The sequence below is a fragment of the Dromiciops gliroides genome, chromosome 4, assembly GCF_019393635.1.
Source record: "Dromiciops gliroides isolate mDroGli1 chromosome 4, mDroGli1.pri, whole genome shotgun sequence".
Lineage (NCBI taxonomy): Eukaryota > Metazoa > Chordata > Mammalia > Microbiotheria > Microbiotheriidae > Dromiciops > Dromiciops gliroides.
The window spans coordinates 460824136-460839191 of NC_057864.1; the positions used below are offsets into that span (position 1 = coordinate 460824136).

Here is a 15056-nt window from a genome sequence, read left to right on the forward strand (position 1 = left end):
ATTTGATTCAATTTAACCTTTATTAAGCACCTACTACGTGCCAAGCTCAAGAGTTAAATTATTATCAGCTCTCATTAACCCTTTCCCATATTCTCTCTCCCTCTTCACACACTCAAGGCCGGTCCATCTCCGGACTCCTGCCAGCCCACGCCTCGTGCCTCCTGCGCATGGGCAGGAGGCGGAGGGGGAGCGGAGCCGGCTGGTCACGTTCCTCCCGTCCTCTCGCCCCCACCTCGAATCCTCCCTCCCTCCCTCCCTCCCTCCCCTGGGGGCGTGGTCTATGCCTCTGCCGTCACCAAGCTCCGCCCCTCCGCCTCGGTACATCCCGGCTCGGCCGCCATTTTGTCTCCAGTGTCTCGTTTGCCGTCGGCTGTGTTGGGAGCGTTTTCTGGTTGCTCGGGTGCCAGCGGAGACTCGAAGCCTTTTGTCCGTGCCGGGCTCCCCCTCCGCGTCCCAGGCGCTCCGGACCTGTCCCGGAGCCCCGGCCAGAGCCGCAGCGGCGCTCGTCCATCCCCTCTCCCTCCCTCCCTCCCTTCGTGGCGTTCTTCCCTCCCCGGGACCCCGGAGGGACCCGCGCCCCGTCACGGTCACGCCCCTCCGCTCCCGCCCCGCGCGCCCCCGACGTGTGTGAGTGAGTGTGTGCCCGCGCCCCCCGGACTCAAGCGGTGTCCCATAGATGGCCAGCTTTCCCCCGAGGGTCAACGAGAAAGAGATCGGTGAGGATCCCGGGTCTGGGGGCCGGGAGGGGGGGACGCGCCCGACCCCTCCCCGGAATGCGAACTTGGAGGGCGGGGTCTGCTTTTGTCTTCGTTGCCCCGGCGCATGCAGCCGATGCTTAATAAATGCCGTCCGGATCCTCGGACGGCTCTTCGGGGCATCTGTGCCCGCATCCCCTAACGCACAGTAAGACGCTTGCTACATTGTAACCCCTGCGCTGGCCGATCCTTGGCCGGGTTCGGGGCAGCCTTGCTGTCTGCGCTCGGCGTGCGCTGATGCTTGGGGTGTTGCGTTGGACAGGTTTGGGGCATCCCTCGTAGCCCCTCTGCGTCTGGGGCACAGTAGGCGTTCGTTGTGCCTACCGGACCGAGACACCCCTTGGGCGAACCGGGGAAGGCAGAAGAGAGGGCTGGGGGGCAGGGATGGCCCTGGAGGGGCTGGCCTCCTACCTAGTCTTGGTCTTTTTCATCATCCTTCATGTCTTTGAGCTCTTGGAAACTCTTACCCTACTCCGGTTTAAGGGAGTGAATGCATGTTCTTCGTTGTGCGGCTGATTTGTTTCCTTTTTTTCCCAGGCTAGCTATTTTAACATTCATTTGTAAACCTTTTGAGCTCCGAATTCTCTCCCTCCCTGCAGCCCTTCCCCCACTCATTAAGGAGGCAGGCTATGTGATAGATGGATTTTTTATTCAGCAGGAAAGCTAGGGAGGAAAGGGGAGCTGGCAGATTTGAGTGGGAGGGGAGGCGCCGGACCAGGAATCCAGGGGACCCAAGCTTTTTAGGAAGTAGCCGAAATTGGTCCCAGCCCCAAGTTAAGTGGTATTTAGGAAGGTAGCCTGTAGTGATGAGGTCTGTGGAGGAAGGAGGGGGTGATGCCGAGTACAGGGGAGAAGCTCTCCCACTAGAATTGGCTCTTCTAACACGTATGGAGTGGGAAGGGCGGGGTGGCTGGGACTGCAGGGGCAGGAAGGAGAAGGAAGGCTGTTCACATGGAAATTATTGAACTATAGGAAAGCTGCCCATTATCTGATCTAGTAGCAAACCTTCCAGGAGGAATATGAACGATTTTCTTGGGACATATGTCGACATATGGCCCCGTTTTGAACGGATATCTGAAATAAATGGCCAAAGGTAGAGCTTGAGAATGAGATTGCTGCTCCTCAGATGGGCTGTGGCGGAGGAAGAACGGGTTTGAACCGGATATGGAGTAGGGAAACCAAAGTACTTAATTGTTTCATCAGTTCTTAAATATCGAATTTATGCAAGATGCTGTTTCAGGCACAGCAAGGCAGCACCTCAAGAAGCAACCAGAGAAACTAGCATCTCTAAACAGCTTTGCCTATGTATGGCATCCTCTGGGGCAAGTTACACAAGGGCTTTCCGGCTAACATTCTAAACATTTGATTCTTTCATCTCACAATAGTGTTGTAGGGGTGCTATTTTCAGTACCTTTATTCTATACAAAATAATAGAATCTAGAGAGCTTAAGAGGCCTTCTGTCTCAGGTCCTGAGGACCAAAAATTGTTCCACTTTTTCTTCTTTGAGGAATGATGATCAATGACTGTCATTATATATGTTGGGTTTCTTAGGCAGGCCTGTTGGGCTCTTTGTTGAATAATAGGTATGGAGAGACATCAGGTATTGAGCTATTGCCCTTTATTAAAAGGAGAGTGATAATCGCTTAGTGTCAGCATAGACTAGGAAGGAAGGAGGAGGTAGAGTTTGAAGGCCCTGAATTAAAGTTCTTTGTTAAGAGGTGGTCATGTTTTTTCTGGTGTATGTGTATTAATAATACTATGGATGATGTTTTATAGAGAGATTTCCAGTTCTCCTGATCTGACAAGACTAAAAACCTTTTAAAATTACTGTTAATTATTTAATTATAATTCTTCAAAAGAAAGGGGGACAAAAATGAATAATTGACAGTGACGATATTTGTTCAAACCAGCAAACAGATTTGATCCAACTTTGGTTTCTTGAAGCACTTTACTGATGAACCTTGAGCTATGTTTTTGTAGATCATCCAGAATTAATTTGGAAAAGATCTTTGCCTTTGTTTAGTTCTGTATGATTACCCCTTTTTTGTTTTTGTTTTTTAGTGAGGCAATTGGGGTTAAGTGACTTGCCCAGGGTCACACAGCTAGTAAGTGTTAAGTGTCTGAGGCCGAATTTGAACTCAGGTACTCCTGACTCCAGGGCCAGTGCTTTATCCACTGCGCCACCTTTGTCCTTCTATCCTTACTCAACACTTTTTTGAAGTGGCTAGGGCCAGAATTATCCACATACTCATTTTGCAGATGTGGCCTAGACTGCCCAAGTCAGTGGCAGAAACAGGACTTGAACCCATATCTCTGGACTCCTGGTCCAGGGCTTCTTATTTTTTGCAAGTAACTTGTTATTGGGGTAAAGTGCCAAGAATGCCACTCAAGGAATGTAAGTAATGGCACAACTGGAGATCTTGGTAGCAGTCAGGGTCAGCTAATGGGAACCTGATAGGAATGAGTAAGCTGGTTTATTAAACTATATTAACTAGGTGGCCAGATTGGGTTTTGTTGTTAAAGAGAAGTGACTTATTCCTACTCTCTTACCAAAAGGAGTTGTTGCCATTGCCAAGGTTAAAGCAGAAAACTTAGGATGGAGATCCTGACTTTATAGAAAATAAGCTATTTATTATGAAAATGAGTTGTTCTTTGTGTTTATAAAAGGATGACTGAGTTCCACTGTTGTCAAATGGTTTTGTAATTTTAAAAGTTTGTGTGAGTATATAATAGTGGGGTCCAAAAACCCTATGTACACCTTTCCTTTCTGTGTCAGAAAGGCAGTTTTGTTTTTCTGATTGCTTTTGCGTAGCTGAGAGATTACATGCAAGTCTGTTGGCTGGAGAATGGGTGAGGATGCAAGTTGAGAGGGTAGCCACACTCTTCTTGCATGGACAGGGTATCCTTGTCTTCCAGGAGGTTACAGTCATTGAAAAAAATCTAGCCAAAGTACTTTAAATTGTTTGAATCACTTGCCCTGAATAGTAAACAGTTTGTCTTTTTCGGTTTTAGGTTTGATGACTGAAAGCAGTTAAAGTCCGCAGGTCTTAGAGCTTTGACTTGAACTAGAGTCACATGACATTGTCACCTGAATGGTTTTGCAGTCTTATAAATTTGTGCTTGGGAAGATTTTCAGAGCATGGCCACTGGGTGGGAGTGGGCCCTTTGGGGGTGGTAGATGGATTTACAGCCATGTGGGTCTGTTTGTTTAGTCTCAAATCCTTGTGTAGACCGTGAATCAGGCCATTGACATCGTTCTTTCTTCCTCCTCCTCTGTAGTGAGATCCCGCACCATAGGAGAACTTCTGGCCCCAGCAGCTCCTTTTGACAAGAAATGTGGCCATGAAAACTGGACGGTCGCCTTTGCTCCTGATGGTTCTTACTTTGCTTGGTCTCAGGGACATCGCACAGTGAAGCTAGTTCCCTGGTCCCAGTGCCTCAAGAATTTGTAAGACCCTGTCATTCCCTACTGAATTATAGTGTTTCTGTTGTCTCCTTATAGAAGAATATGGATGCAGCTGTGGAAATTTGTCACTGCAAGGTGTCAGCAGGCCTACAGTTGGGATAGAATCAAACTGGTGAATAATGTCAAGAATATTTGATCTCAAACGACTAAGCACTTTCTCTGTGCCTAATTGGTCACTTAGCTTTAAGTGTCTTATTCATTAGAGGCACAAATGGTCGTTTTAAAATGAATACTTCTGTGTGTGAGGACCTGGGCTCTCTTCTATGCCCTCTCACTTGGTGAGCCAGTCAGCTCCCAGTGCTTTCATTCTCATCTCCATAGTGATGACTCGAAAGATCGATCTATCCCCCGGGGGTCTGTTAGACATTTCTAGAGACATCCCAGAGACATCTCAGACTCAACCGGACTGGGACATCATCCCCCCCCCCCCCCCCATTCCCCATACCTCTTCCAAATTTTCCTCCAGCTGTTCAAGGCCCTGTCATGCTGTTTCCCCAGTGTCATCCTGCGCTCTCTCACCCCACACATCCACTTAGTTGCCAGACCCTGCCATTCCTGCCATCACCTTCTTAGTTCACGCAGACACCACCTGGTACAGACTGGGCTCACTTCTCACCACACAGCTCATCAGCAGCCTTCTAACTGGTCTCCTTCAGTGCAGATTTGACCATGGTACTGCTCTTGGAGCAAATAGAAGCCTGTCTTAAAGCCCTTTGTGCCCCAGCCCCCACCTCTTTCCAGCTTCATTGTACGTCCCTCCCCTCCTGGCTTCTTAGGGCCTGCCAGACTGGTCTCCTCTGTTCCTCACGCAGGTTTCTGCCTCTTCCATGCGCAAAGTGCACTCATTCCTCATCTGCCTCCTGAAACCCCTTTCCTCCTTAATGCTGCTGTTCCAACATCCCTATCTGCAAGAAGCTTTCTGGGGCTTCCCAAACCTCGTCAATTTCTTCATATCCGTGCTCTCTGTTCTTACACGTGTGCTTGTAAGCTCCTTCACAGTAAGGATTGCTTTGTTCTTTATCCCTAACACTTAGTGTACAGTACAAGCATACACTACGTAATTTAATTTTTCTTTGATTTGGGAGGTTGTAGAGGCGTAGGGTAGGACAGCTAAGTGGTGCAGTGGAGAGTGCCCGACCTGGAATCAGAAAGACACATCCCCCTGAGTTCAAATCTGGCTCCGACACTTAGTAGCTGTGTGACTCTGGACAAGTCACTTAACCCCCATTGCCCCGCAAAAAGAAAAAAAAAGTATGGGGCAATGAGACCGAGTGTGCTATCAGGACGTATATGCTATAAGGGGTTCTTTTGGAAGGAAGGGCAGGAGGATTTGTCCTTTTTTTAAAAAAAAAAAATAGCTAATAATTGATACCCTTTTTTGGGTCATTTACCTTTTTCCTCTAAGTAGAATCACAGAATGATGTGTGGAAGGGCAGCATTCTGGTTAATAGAGGGGTGTGGGGCCCAGTTAATCGTAGTTTTACTGTACTTTATGGTCTTAAAAATCTTGGGCAGTGAGAGAAGTTTGTAAACTACTTTATTGTTGCATTTCTCAGCTCTTTATGCTTGAATTTGTACAATAGCGTTTTAGTGGCCTGGATAGAAATGATTTGTGTTCCTTCGTCTATAAATAAGAATAGGCTGATTATAAAGTTCTGGTTCTGGTTATTGCCATTCAAAAGGCAGATTTAAAATTCCAAGTAGATCGTGTCCCAGAGTGCCCTTGAATCCAGAGTAAGTCCTGTCTTTTTCCTTTTTTTTCCCCCCTAAAGCCTCTTGCATGGCACCAAGAACGTCACTAATTTGAGTAACTCAAGACTTTCAAGACAAAACAGTGACGGCTTTTCGAGGAACAAGCCTTGTGAGCACGTCATAGACTGTGGGGACATTGTGTGGAGCCTCGCCTTTGGATCCTCAGTCCCAGAAAAGCAGAGCCGATGTGTGAATATCGAATGGCACCGATTCAAGTTCGGTCAGGACCAGCTCCTCCTGGCCACTGGCTTAAGCAATGGACGCATCAAAATATGGGATGTCTACACAGGTACCAGTTCTTGCCTAAGCAGCAGTGTTTTGTTATATGTGCATAGGCTTTAAATGGATGGTTTTATGGGCAAGAGTATATTTAAAACCAGTGCTGTCCTCTGAGTGCATCTGTACTTGATTTCTACCTCATCTTGCTATGGTTGAGTTCTATGCTTGAGAAAGAATTACAGTTCACAAGGTAATTCCTATAATTGAGCTCTTGGAAGTCTGGTTTTGTCTGCAAAATGTTAGTCGACATTTTTAATGCTACTCTATATGCTTTGGAACAGCTATAACTTACCCCATCTGTTTGGTTACTCTTTAAATAAATGTCATTGGAAGGATGAAGAGGACATGGGGTGGGGGTGGGGAGGAAGGCGGCAATTATTAGTTATTTCTTCCCAACTAGTAATTTAGTTTTTTCTTTCAAATAGCCAAGTAGCTAGTGATTGGATAACATCATCGAAGTTTTCAAGGCAATCTCATCAATTATTAACCTTTGGAAATTTTAGGTGATAATTTAGCTGAAGTTTTAACCTATTAGGTTGAGAAGCCAAATTGTTGATTTAGGTTATTTAAAATAGTTTTTGGTTTTTTTGCAGAGCAATGAAGGTTAAGTGACTTGTCCAGGGTCACACAGCTAGTAAGTGTCAAGTGTTTGAGGCTGGATTTGAACTCAGGTCCTCCTGAATCCAGGGCCAGTTCTTTATCTACTGAGCCACCTAGCTGCCTCCATACATATGTTTTATGGAAAAATATTACCTCTCAGATATTAGAGACATCTTCACTGTGACTTACATGGAAATACTTGTGTGTGTTTTTGTTGGGTGGGTGAAGATGGGGAAGCTATAACAGACCTGTGATTTCATTAGTAGGAGGAACTTCTCTGGGTTTAGAGGTGGGACAGACTCCCACACCCTGAAGAACAGGGACTACTGGGAAATTAGTCTTTGTTATTGCCTGTTCCCAAGAGGACAGGTGACTTGCCCAGTCACTTACTCTGTGTTGGGTGGTGACTTGAAATCAGGTCTTCCCAGGACCATGGCTAGCTTTTGACCTGTTCTTATTATTGATCTGTTCCATATTTACTCTTTTCCTTTTAAATATGTGGGCTCAATGTTTTTTTTGAGTAGTTGGACATTTTTATTAGCAGGCTCTCCAGTGTATAGAACAGCCTGGTGTTATATTTCAAAAATTAGGCCTGCAGACTCTTTGGAAATAGTTTAATGATGAGTTTGTCTTTAGTTACACAAATTGAATTAGTGTGATACACTCTATGCTTTGTTTTCTGGTTTTTCAAAAAATTCTTATTTTTAATGGGTTTATGTTTTATATGAAAGGAAAAAATGGTCTGGGACCTGACTGGTTTGTAAACATGGGATCTTCAGAAAAAATAAACACAAAACCCAGCCCAGTCACTGCACTGATAGATCATGAGGGTGTCAAAGAAACTTATTCATTCAGAGAAATTAAAATGCTGATAATAAAATGAATTATTATCCTTATACTTTTAGTCCCTGAGAGGATTTCCTCTTTTGAACAAATTTGAATGTGATTTGAAACATAAAGTAAAATGTTAATGACATCTTTTGTGTTTTCTTTTTCTTTTTTTTTAAGGAAAACTCCTCCTTAACCTGATGGATCATACAGAAGTGGTTAGAGATTTAACTTTTGCTCCAGACGGAAGCCTGATCCTAGTGTCAGCTTCAAGAGACAAAACTCTACGAGTGTGGGATCTGAAGGATGACGGTAAGTGAGTAAACACCTTCCTCTGGGAGGGGAAGAAAAACAGTATCTCACTGAAGACTAGCACGGAATCCTCTTCAGTATTATTATAGCATATGATCCACTTGACTTTGAAGAGGTTGTCTACAATCCAATAATCTTCTTTGTTTAATTCGTGGACTTTTCTGTAAGGACCACCAACAGGGAGCCGGCGAAGTAGATGGTCTGATGATTCAGTTTGGGGGCCAGGGCCAACCCACAGAACCTGGATCCATTTCAGATTTGGGTATAAACTGAACAGTATCGGTTTTCCTTCTTCATTTTTTAGTAAGAATTGAAGTGAACCTTCAAGGAACCAACAGATATAGCTTAATAAAATCTAGAAGATACCCAGAGTCAATAGCAGTTTGCATCTGATCATTTAGAATGGGAATTTTAAGCAGTAGAAAATCCACTTTTGGGGGGAAGTACTGAATGTCTTACTGAAGATGTTATCAATATATAATTCCTAGGGTCACCTAGGTGGCACAGTGGATAGAGCACCGGCCCTGGGGTCAGGAGGACCTGAGTTCAAATCCAGCATCAGACACTTGACACTCACTAGCTGTGTGATCCTGGGCAAGTCACTTAACTCTAATTGCCTCACCAAAAATATATATATATTTATTACTGAGAAAGATCTATCAAATTCTTAGGTCTTCCCTGTACATCTAGTGAGGTAGGGTCAATCAATATTTATTAAGCTCTTACTACTTGCCAGGCCCTGTGCTAAGAGCTGGGGATACAAAAGGAGACAAAAGACAGTCCCTTCCTTCCCTCCCAAGAGCTCCCAGTCTAATGGGGGAGACAACATGCAGACAAATAGGTGCAAACAAGCTCCATGCAACATAAATCAGAAGTGCTTAAGAGAGGGAAAGCTCCCAGTTGCGAAGGGCTGCCCTTCTTGTGAATACCTGAGGTGGGTCTGCCCCTACTCAGCACCCTTAGTATAGACTTATCTGGGCCCCATGCCTCAGGCTAAAGATTGACAGCCAAGTGTCTAAAGGCACATTGTTACTTAAAATGTCAACTGCTGCTCAAATGTGAGCCCTTTGAGGGTAGGAAGCAGAAGACTCAAATTTAGAGAAGTGGTTTTAGCTTACAGTGAAACTGGCCATTTCCTGGTGTGGTGATGTTACAAGACGCCGAGGTCTGGGAGCCCCTGCCATAGGAATAATTAATGGTTGCTTGGGGAACGAGAATTCTAGGAACATTGATCTGGAGCCTTTGTCCAGACTAACCTCTTCTCCTCTGTCCCCCTTTACTGATGTGGGAGCCTCACGTGGGACTCTCAGAAGTGCAAAATTCTGGAAGAGAAATTCTCCTTATTTCTACATTCACATGTACCTTACATTGTTGGCCTCCAGACCTGGCCAGATACACTTAAGGAGATCTTTTGATTTAGGTTGTAGGGATGAGGGGAAGACCAGGTTCCCCTGATGACAATTTATTTATGTCCCATTTCAGCAAAAGTCCTGTCAGTCACACTGGCCAGTGATAATGAAATCTTGGAAACAGGATCTGCCCTTGACTAGATGTTGGCCAAGAGCAGTCATTGGTTGAGAATCATCCCTTAAACTGGGCTGGGTTGTGAGTGTAATGGGAGAAGATGGGTTAAGACTGCAGGTGCCGAGCACAGACCGAAACATCTGGGCTTCCAGGACCTTTCTCATTGGTAACACAGCTCTTTTTGTTCAGGAAACATGATGAAGGTCTTGAGGGGACACCAGAACTGGGTCTACAGCTGTTCCTTCTCCCCAGACTCTTCCATGCTGTGTTCAGTTGGAGCCAGTAAAGCAGTAGGTATCACAGTTCTTGGACATGGCCTTGTGAATTGATTATCCCAATGTGTGCACAATCACTTGAAATCTTAAGTATTACCTATCAAGCCTGTGCTCGGTGTCTTGGCTATCCCAAATGGTTTACAATGAGGAAAAAGTTGCATGAAAGAAATGGAATAAGCCAGTACAGATGTTAATTGTGAATTGAGAACTTGCACTGATTGTAACTGAAGCTGTTCTGTAAACTATCTGGGGGGGAGGAAGGGGGGGGCAGGGAAAGTGGGAGTTGGGGAGGGGATCTTTGCTTTTAGATGTTTATTGTAAAAACTGAGAAAGTTACTGTTATTTAGAAGAGAGCTGGCCCAAATAAGACATTATTTTGCTAATGATTTTCTTCTCTGTTCTATTTCTTGTCCAGTGTGCTGTTTTTTTTAAAAAGTGAGTCTCAGCTGGTCCTGGACTTAAAACAGAAAAAAAAAAGTGACTTATAAAAATTAAAAGTTGTGAATAAAAGTAGGGGGAAGAGTAGATGGCTTCTGAGATCTCTCATCTGGCCTGCCTAGCGTACTTGGAAGCAGCATGGGTAAAGGGGGAAAGGTGTGCTTCCGAGGACTGCCTCACTTAGAGTTCCCTTAGGAACTCCCCCACCAGCCCTCCGATGGAGCAGAGGAAAGGGAGCCTGAGCTAGCTTCAGGCCTGGAGGAGAGAGATGCTAAGGAAAGGGCAAGGTGTGGGTTAGGCAGCCCAGGGCACTTGGAGCGCACTGGGCTGGGAGGCTGGTGGAAATGCATGGCGTGGCCTGAGGGCTGCTACAGGGGGGAGTTGCCCAATGTTTCAAGTTCAGAGCAGAATATTCAGTTTAGCCTTTTACAAATCCTAGCGAGCAGAGATCAGATGTTGACATTGCTGTTTCAGGCTGTGTGTTTTCCATAAGCTTCTTGCTTTCCCTGTCACAGGTGGTGGCAGCAATATTGGTGTGATTGAGGTTAAGCTGGCACCACTCGCTCAATGGTGCCGGCTGGGCAGAGTGGCATCTCTGGCTACCGGGCTGGGGGCGACCTTTACCATAGGACGGTGAAGTAACCTTGCATTCGGCTGCAAGGGGTACTGTACGTACGCAGGTGCTGGTCGGCGTCCACTTTCTGCTTCTCTCTCTTTCTTTTTGTTTTTTTTTTCTTTATTTTTATTGCCCACGGTGAAACCCCCTGACCTCCTCCAAGTAAATTGGTCTTCCAGTCTTATGGAATTTGGGGGTCCCAATACTGAAACCAATGTAATGTAACAGAATTGGCTTTCATTCAGATGGTTTCTCTGTACTATTTTTGGATTTGCATACGGTGCTAGAGCTACCTTAGTCTTTGGTTCAGTTTAAAATTTGTGCTTGTTTTCCTTTGTTTGAAATACCAGTATTAATATCAAATCTGCAGAAAATGTGAGCTAGCTTGAAGAGACGGCCTAACTAACTCCAAGAGGAGTTTATTAATATAAGCCATGAGTTAAAGGCTTTTTCTAACATTCGGCTGAAAGTAGAGTTTAACATGATATTTAAAACTCTTCGACACAGTCTAAAAGCTGCAGTTTATAATTCCAAATTCCATGTACATTTGCATTGAAGTACTCACTCAGGTCCTGTAAATGTCATTGCTTAATAGCTAAAGCTTAAAAGAATAAGATGGGTAAATTTCATGTCACAGAAAAGTTGTGAGTTTATCATTTTCATAAAATAGAGGCACTTTAAATTTGTAACGTGGTTGAGCATCCTTATTGTTTGCCCAAGAAAATTCTCTTTGCTTGCAGTTATCTGTTTCTCTTCCTAGGCTCACGTTGGTGACCCAAGCCTATTGTAAACAAGTGATTATCTCAAATGGAGATGCCAAAGGAGTAACAATTTGTTAACCTTACATTTTCTGTCTGTATTATTTTTTTTAATTTTGGTAGTTTCTGGAAAAAAATAAGAAGGGGGAATTGTAGTACTTAACACTATTTCTTGTCAAATTTAGTTAACTAGTTTTTATATACATATAAATATATATATAAATGGAATTCAATATAACTTTGTGGTTAAATTACCTTTACATTACAAATTACATTGCCTTTATATTTAGGCTTATTTTATAATTAACATTTAACAGACACTTTTGATATAGAATTTGCATGTCTGCTTTAATTAACTTTAAAACTGATTTTAATCTACCTATGACACTGAGCATATTGTTAATTACTTGTAATTTATACTGCTTAATTTAATATAATTCTAAATAAATTTAGCAGTTTTAGATAAGATTTTGTGTGTTTTTTGTCATCTGTGTATCTGAAGGAAGCTATAATATTTGTTTTTTTATTTCAGGTTTTCCTTTGGAACATGGATAAATACACCATGATACGGAAATTAGAAGGACATCACAATGATGTTGTAGCTTGTGAGTTCTCTCCTGATGGAGCATTACTGGCTACTGCATCTCATGATACTCGGGTGTATGTCTGGGATCCACATATTGGATCAATTCTGATGGAATTTGGGTAAGTAGGGTGTGAATTGTCTTGTTCCTTCCTCTGTCTCCGGCCAGCCCGTTTAACTTTTAGAAGCAGGGGGCCCGACATAGACTAGGTGCTTAACAATGCTTGTTGACTCATTCTGAAAGTGATTGGAATTACTAATGTATTTATGGAACTGAATACAGAAATCTATTCTGATATAAAAGATCATTTGACAGGGCCTTTGGGTTTCCGTCTGGGTCTTAGTATCTTGCTCCTCACCTAAGTCTCCTTCTGGACATAGTTGTATGTGCAGATGCCTCCTTGTCTTTGTGGTATTGGCACCTTATTAGGAAGGAATCATTGAAATAAGTCAGTCTCCTAGTGTTGAAACCCAGTTAGACCAAAGGAATATCCAGGCTCCTCCTAAGGCTTGTTCTCTGTCCTCCCTGGACGGGCCTCTTGCCAAAATCTTTATTCAGCAACAAGGATGAAACTCCATTTTATGTGAGTTAGGGTCTGGTGGGTAGGAGGTTGGTGGTTTTGAGTGACTTGTCCCCTCAAGGCTTGTGTTTGTCTGCAGGCACCTGTTTCCCCCTCCTACGCCCATATTTGCTGGGGGAGCAAATGATGGATGGGTGCGAGCTTTGTCTTTCAGTCACGATGGACTGCATATTGCCAGTCTTGCTGATGACAAGTAAGTGTGTACTACGATTGTGTTTGCTTAGATTTCCTTTCAGACATGTTCCTGTAAAAGGCCTTTTTCTCACAGGGATAGTTGATCTAATAGTACTGGGTTTCCTGGGAAATCAGTCCTGTTGTACTGAAGATGCCCACCCTGACAGCCTGACTAGAGAGGCTTTGTATGGAATGGCACAGTGAGGCGATAGTTCAAATAAGAGCCAGCCAGGCACGTGCAGCCGGTGCTCAGGAAGCTGGATGAAGTGTGCCATGGTGACGTGTGGGGCGCGGGGTGGGGGAAGCCCTGCACTCTCAGGTGGGACTTCAGTCTGCAGCATTAAAATACACGTCACAACTCTTCTTTTTAGATTGGTGTTCTGTCTCGGAGCACAGTGGTGTTTCTTGGGGTCATTTTAAATGTTGCTGTGACCTTAGGCTGGCTTGTTCCCAAGTCCCTCACTCAGTCTGTTCTCTTTGTCCCAGGATGGTGAGGTTCTGGAGGATCGATGAGGACCACCCCGTCCAGGTGGCGACTTTGAGCAACGGTCTGTGCTGCGCCTTCTCTACTGATGGCAGCGTTTTAGCTGCAGGGTAAATATCGCTTGGGCTTTGAGTGTGTCCTTGTCCCCTCTGAGGCAGGGTGAAGTGGGCATTTCTTTAAAGCCGGGTTGGTTGGTTTTGTCACCGGGTCTTCCATAAGTCCTGGAGACACCTCTTGGTTTGGGGGCCACCTGCCCATCCCTGTCCCACCCCCAGGCTGTCTTTATCTGATCTCATGGGATGCTTCAGGAGCTGGGCTGGCTGACAGCTTCTGTGCTTTGTCTCCCATCAGGACAAGCGATGGCAGTGTGTATTTTTGGGCCACTCCAAAGCAAGTCCCGAGTCTGCAACATTTGTGTCGCATGGCAGTTCGGAGAGTGATGCCCACCTATGAAGTCCAAAAGCTGCCCGTCCCTCCCAAGCTGCTGGAGTTTCTTTGCTACCAGATGTAGAAAGTTCTGAGACTACCCCCACGATTGGGAACTGACAGAATCTACCTTTATAGACTTCCAGCATCTGTGCTTATGGGCTTAGAAGATCTATTTAAGTTGGATGCATTCTTGTACTTCATTTTCAGGTGGAGCTTTTACAATGTTATTTATAGACTATTTCTGAAGATATCAAACTGAAAGGGTTTTTTAGCTCTAACTGTGAAAACATGTACATATTTAGACATAAGCTGCTAGATGTCACATGTATTTTCTTCTTTGCTTTTCCTAGTTTTGTCATGTATATATTGATTCTGTAGCACTCACAGTGTGTATCTTTCCTATGAAATGGAAGGAATTCTTATTCTGGGACACCAAGTTAGATGGCCAATGTTGACTTAAGAAAGGTAAAATTGTCCCCATACAAATATCTATTGGTTGGGGGGTTGGTCAAACTTCTGACCTGCAGGTGACATTTTTTGTTTTCCTTAGGAATGGCATCTAAGAGGTAAAGTTTGAATGTGATGTATTAATATAGAACAGAGCCAAGGAATATATAACTAGTAAACAGGTAATTTTCTTGTCTAAATGCAACTGCAGGCCTTAATTTTGGAGTGCAACTCGTTACTTTTAACCCCCACAGTCTAATGTATTTTAATTGGTTTGAAAATTTCATCTACTGTACTATTGCTTTATGTTTGTTTTTTTTCTATAATATTGGGATGTTTTTGTCTTTTTTTAAAGATCCTGGTTTTTGTTTCTGACTGCCGTATTATTTCTTCAGGGGGTGATAATTGGTAAATTGCCAAAGAGAAGCAATGTTTGCTTTTGCCTTCTGTTATTTATCTGTACCTGCAGATATTAAAAATGTACGCATTACATAAAATGCCTGATTATATATTTTTGTTGAATATTTTTATTAAAGACTTGTACAAAATCCATATCTTTTGTGTACTTGTTTCCTAGAGTTGTGGAATGTTAAGTCCTTTCTGAGTTCTTTGTAACATTGACCCTCACAGATCTTACCTGACACTCTTTATTTATAATTTGTAATACCTTGAAATGTGTGGTGATTAAAATTATATGTGGTTGCCTTATTTCTGTCCCAAGTTTGGGGAAAATTAGCTGAGGTTTCTAATATAT

General features: G+C 43.9%; 1 protein-coding gene across 1 annotated transcript; it reads left to right on the forward strand.

Moving 5' to 3' along the window:
- The first annotated feature begins 337 nt into the window (after positions 1–337).
- On the forward strand, positions 338–14854 carry WSB1 (WD repeat and SOCS box containing 1). Its single transcript, XM_043962515.1, has 9 exons — positions 338–716; positions 4036–4204; positions 5995–6263; positions 7862–7993; positions 9707–9807; positions 12137–12309; positions 12848–12961; positions 13429–13536; positions 13778–14854. The coding sequence occupies exons 1-9, from the start codon at positions 677–679 to the stop codon at positions 13935–13937; spliced, it is 1266 nt and encodes a 421-aa protein (XP_043818450.1). The 5' UTR covers positions 338–676; the 3' UTR covers positions 13938–14854.
- The last annotated feature ends 202 nt before the right edge of the window (positions 14855–15056 follow it).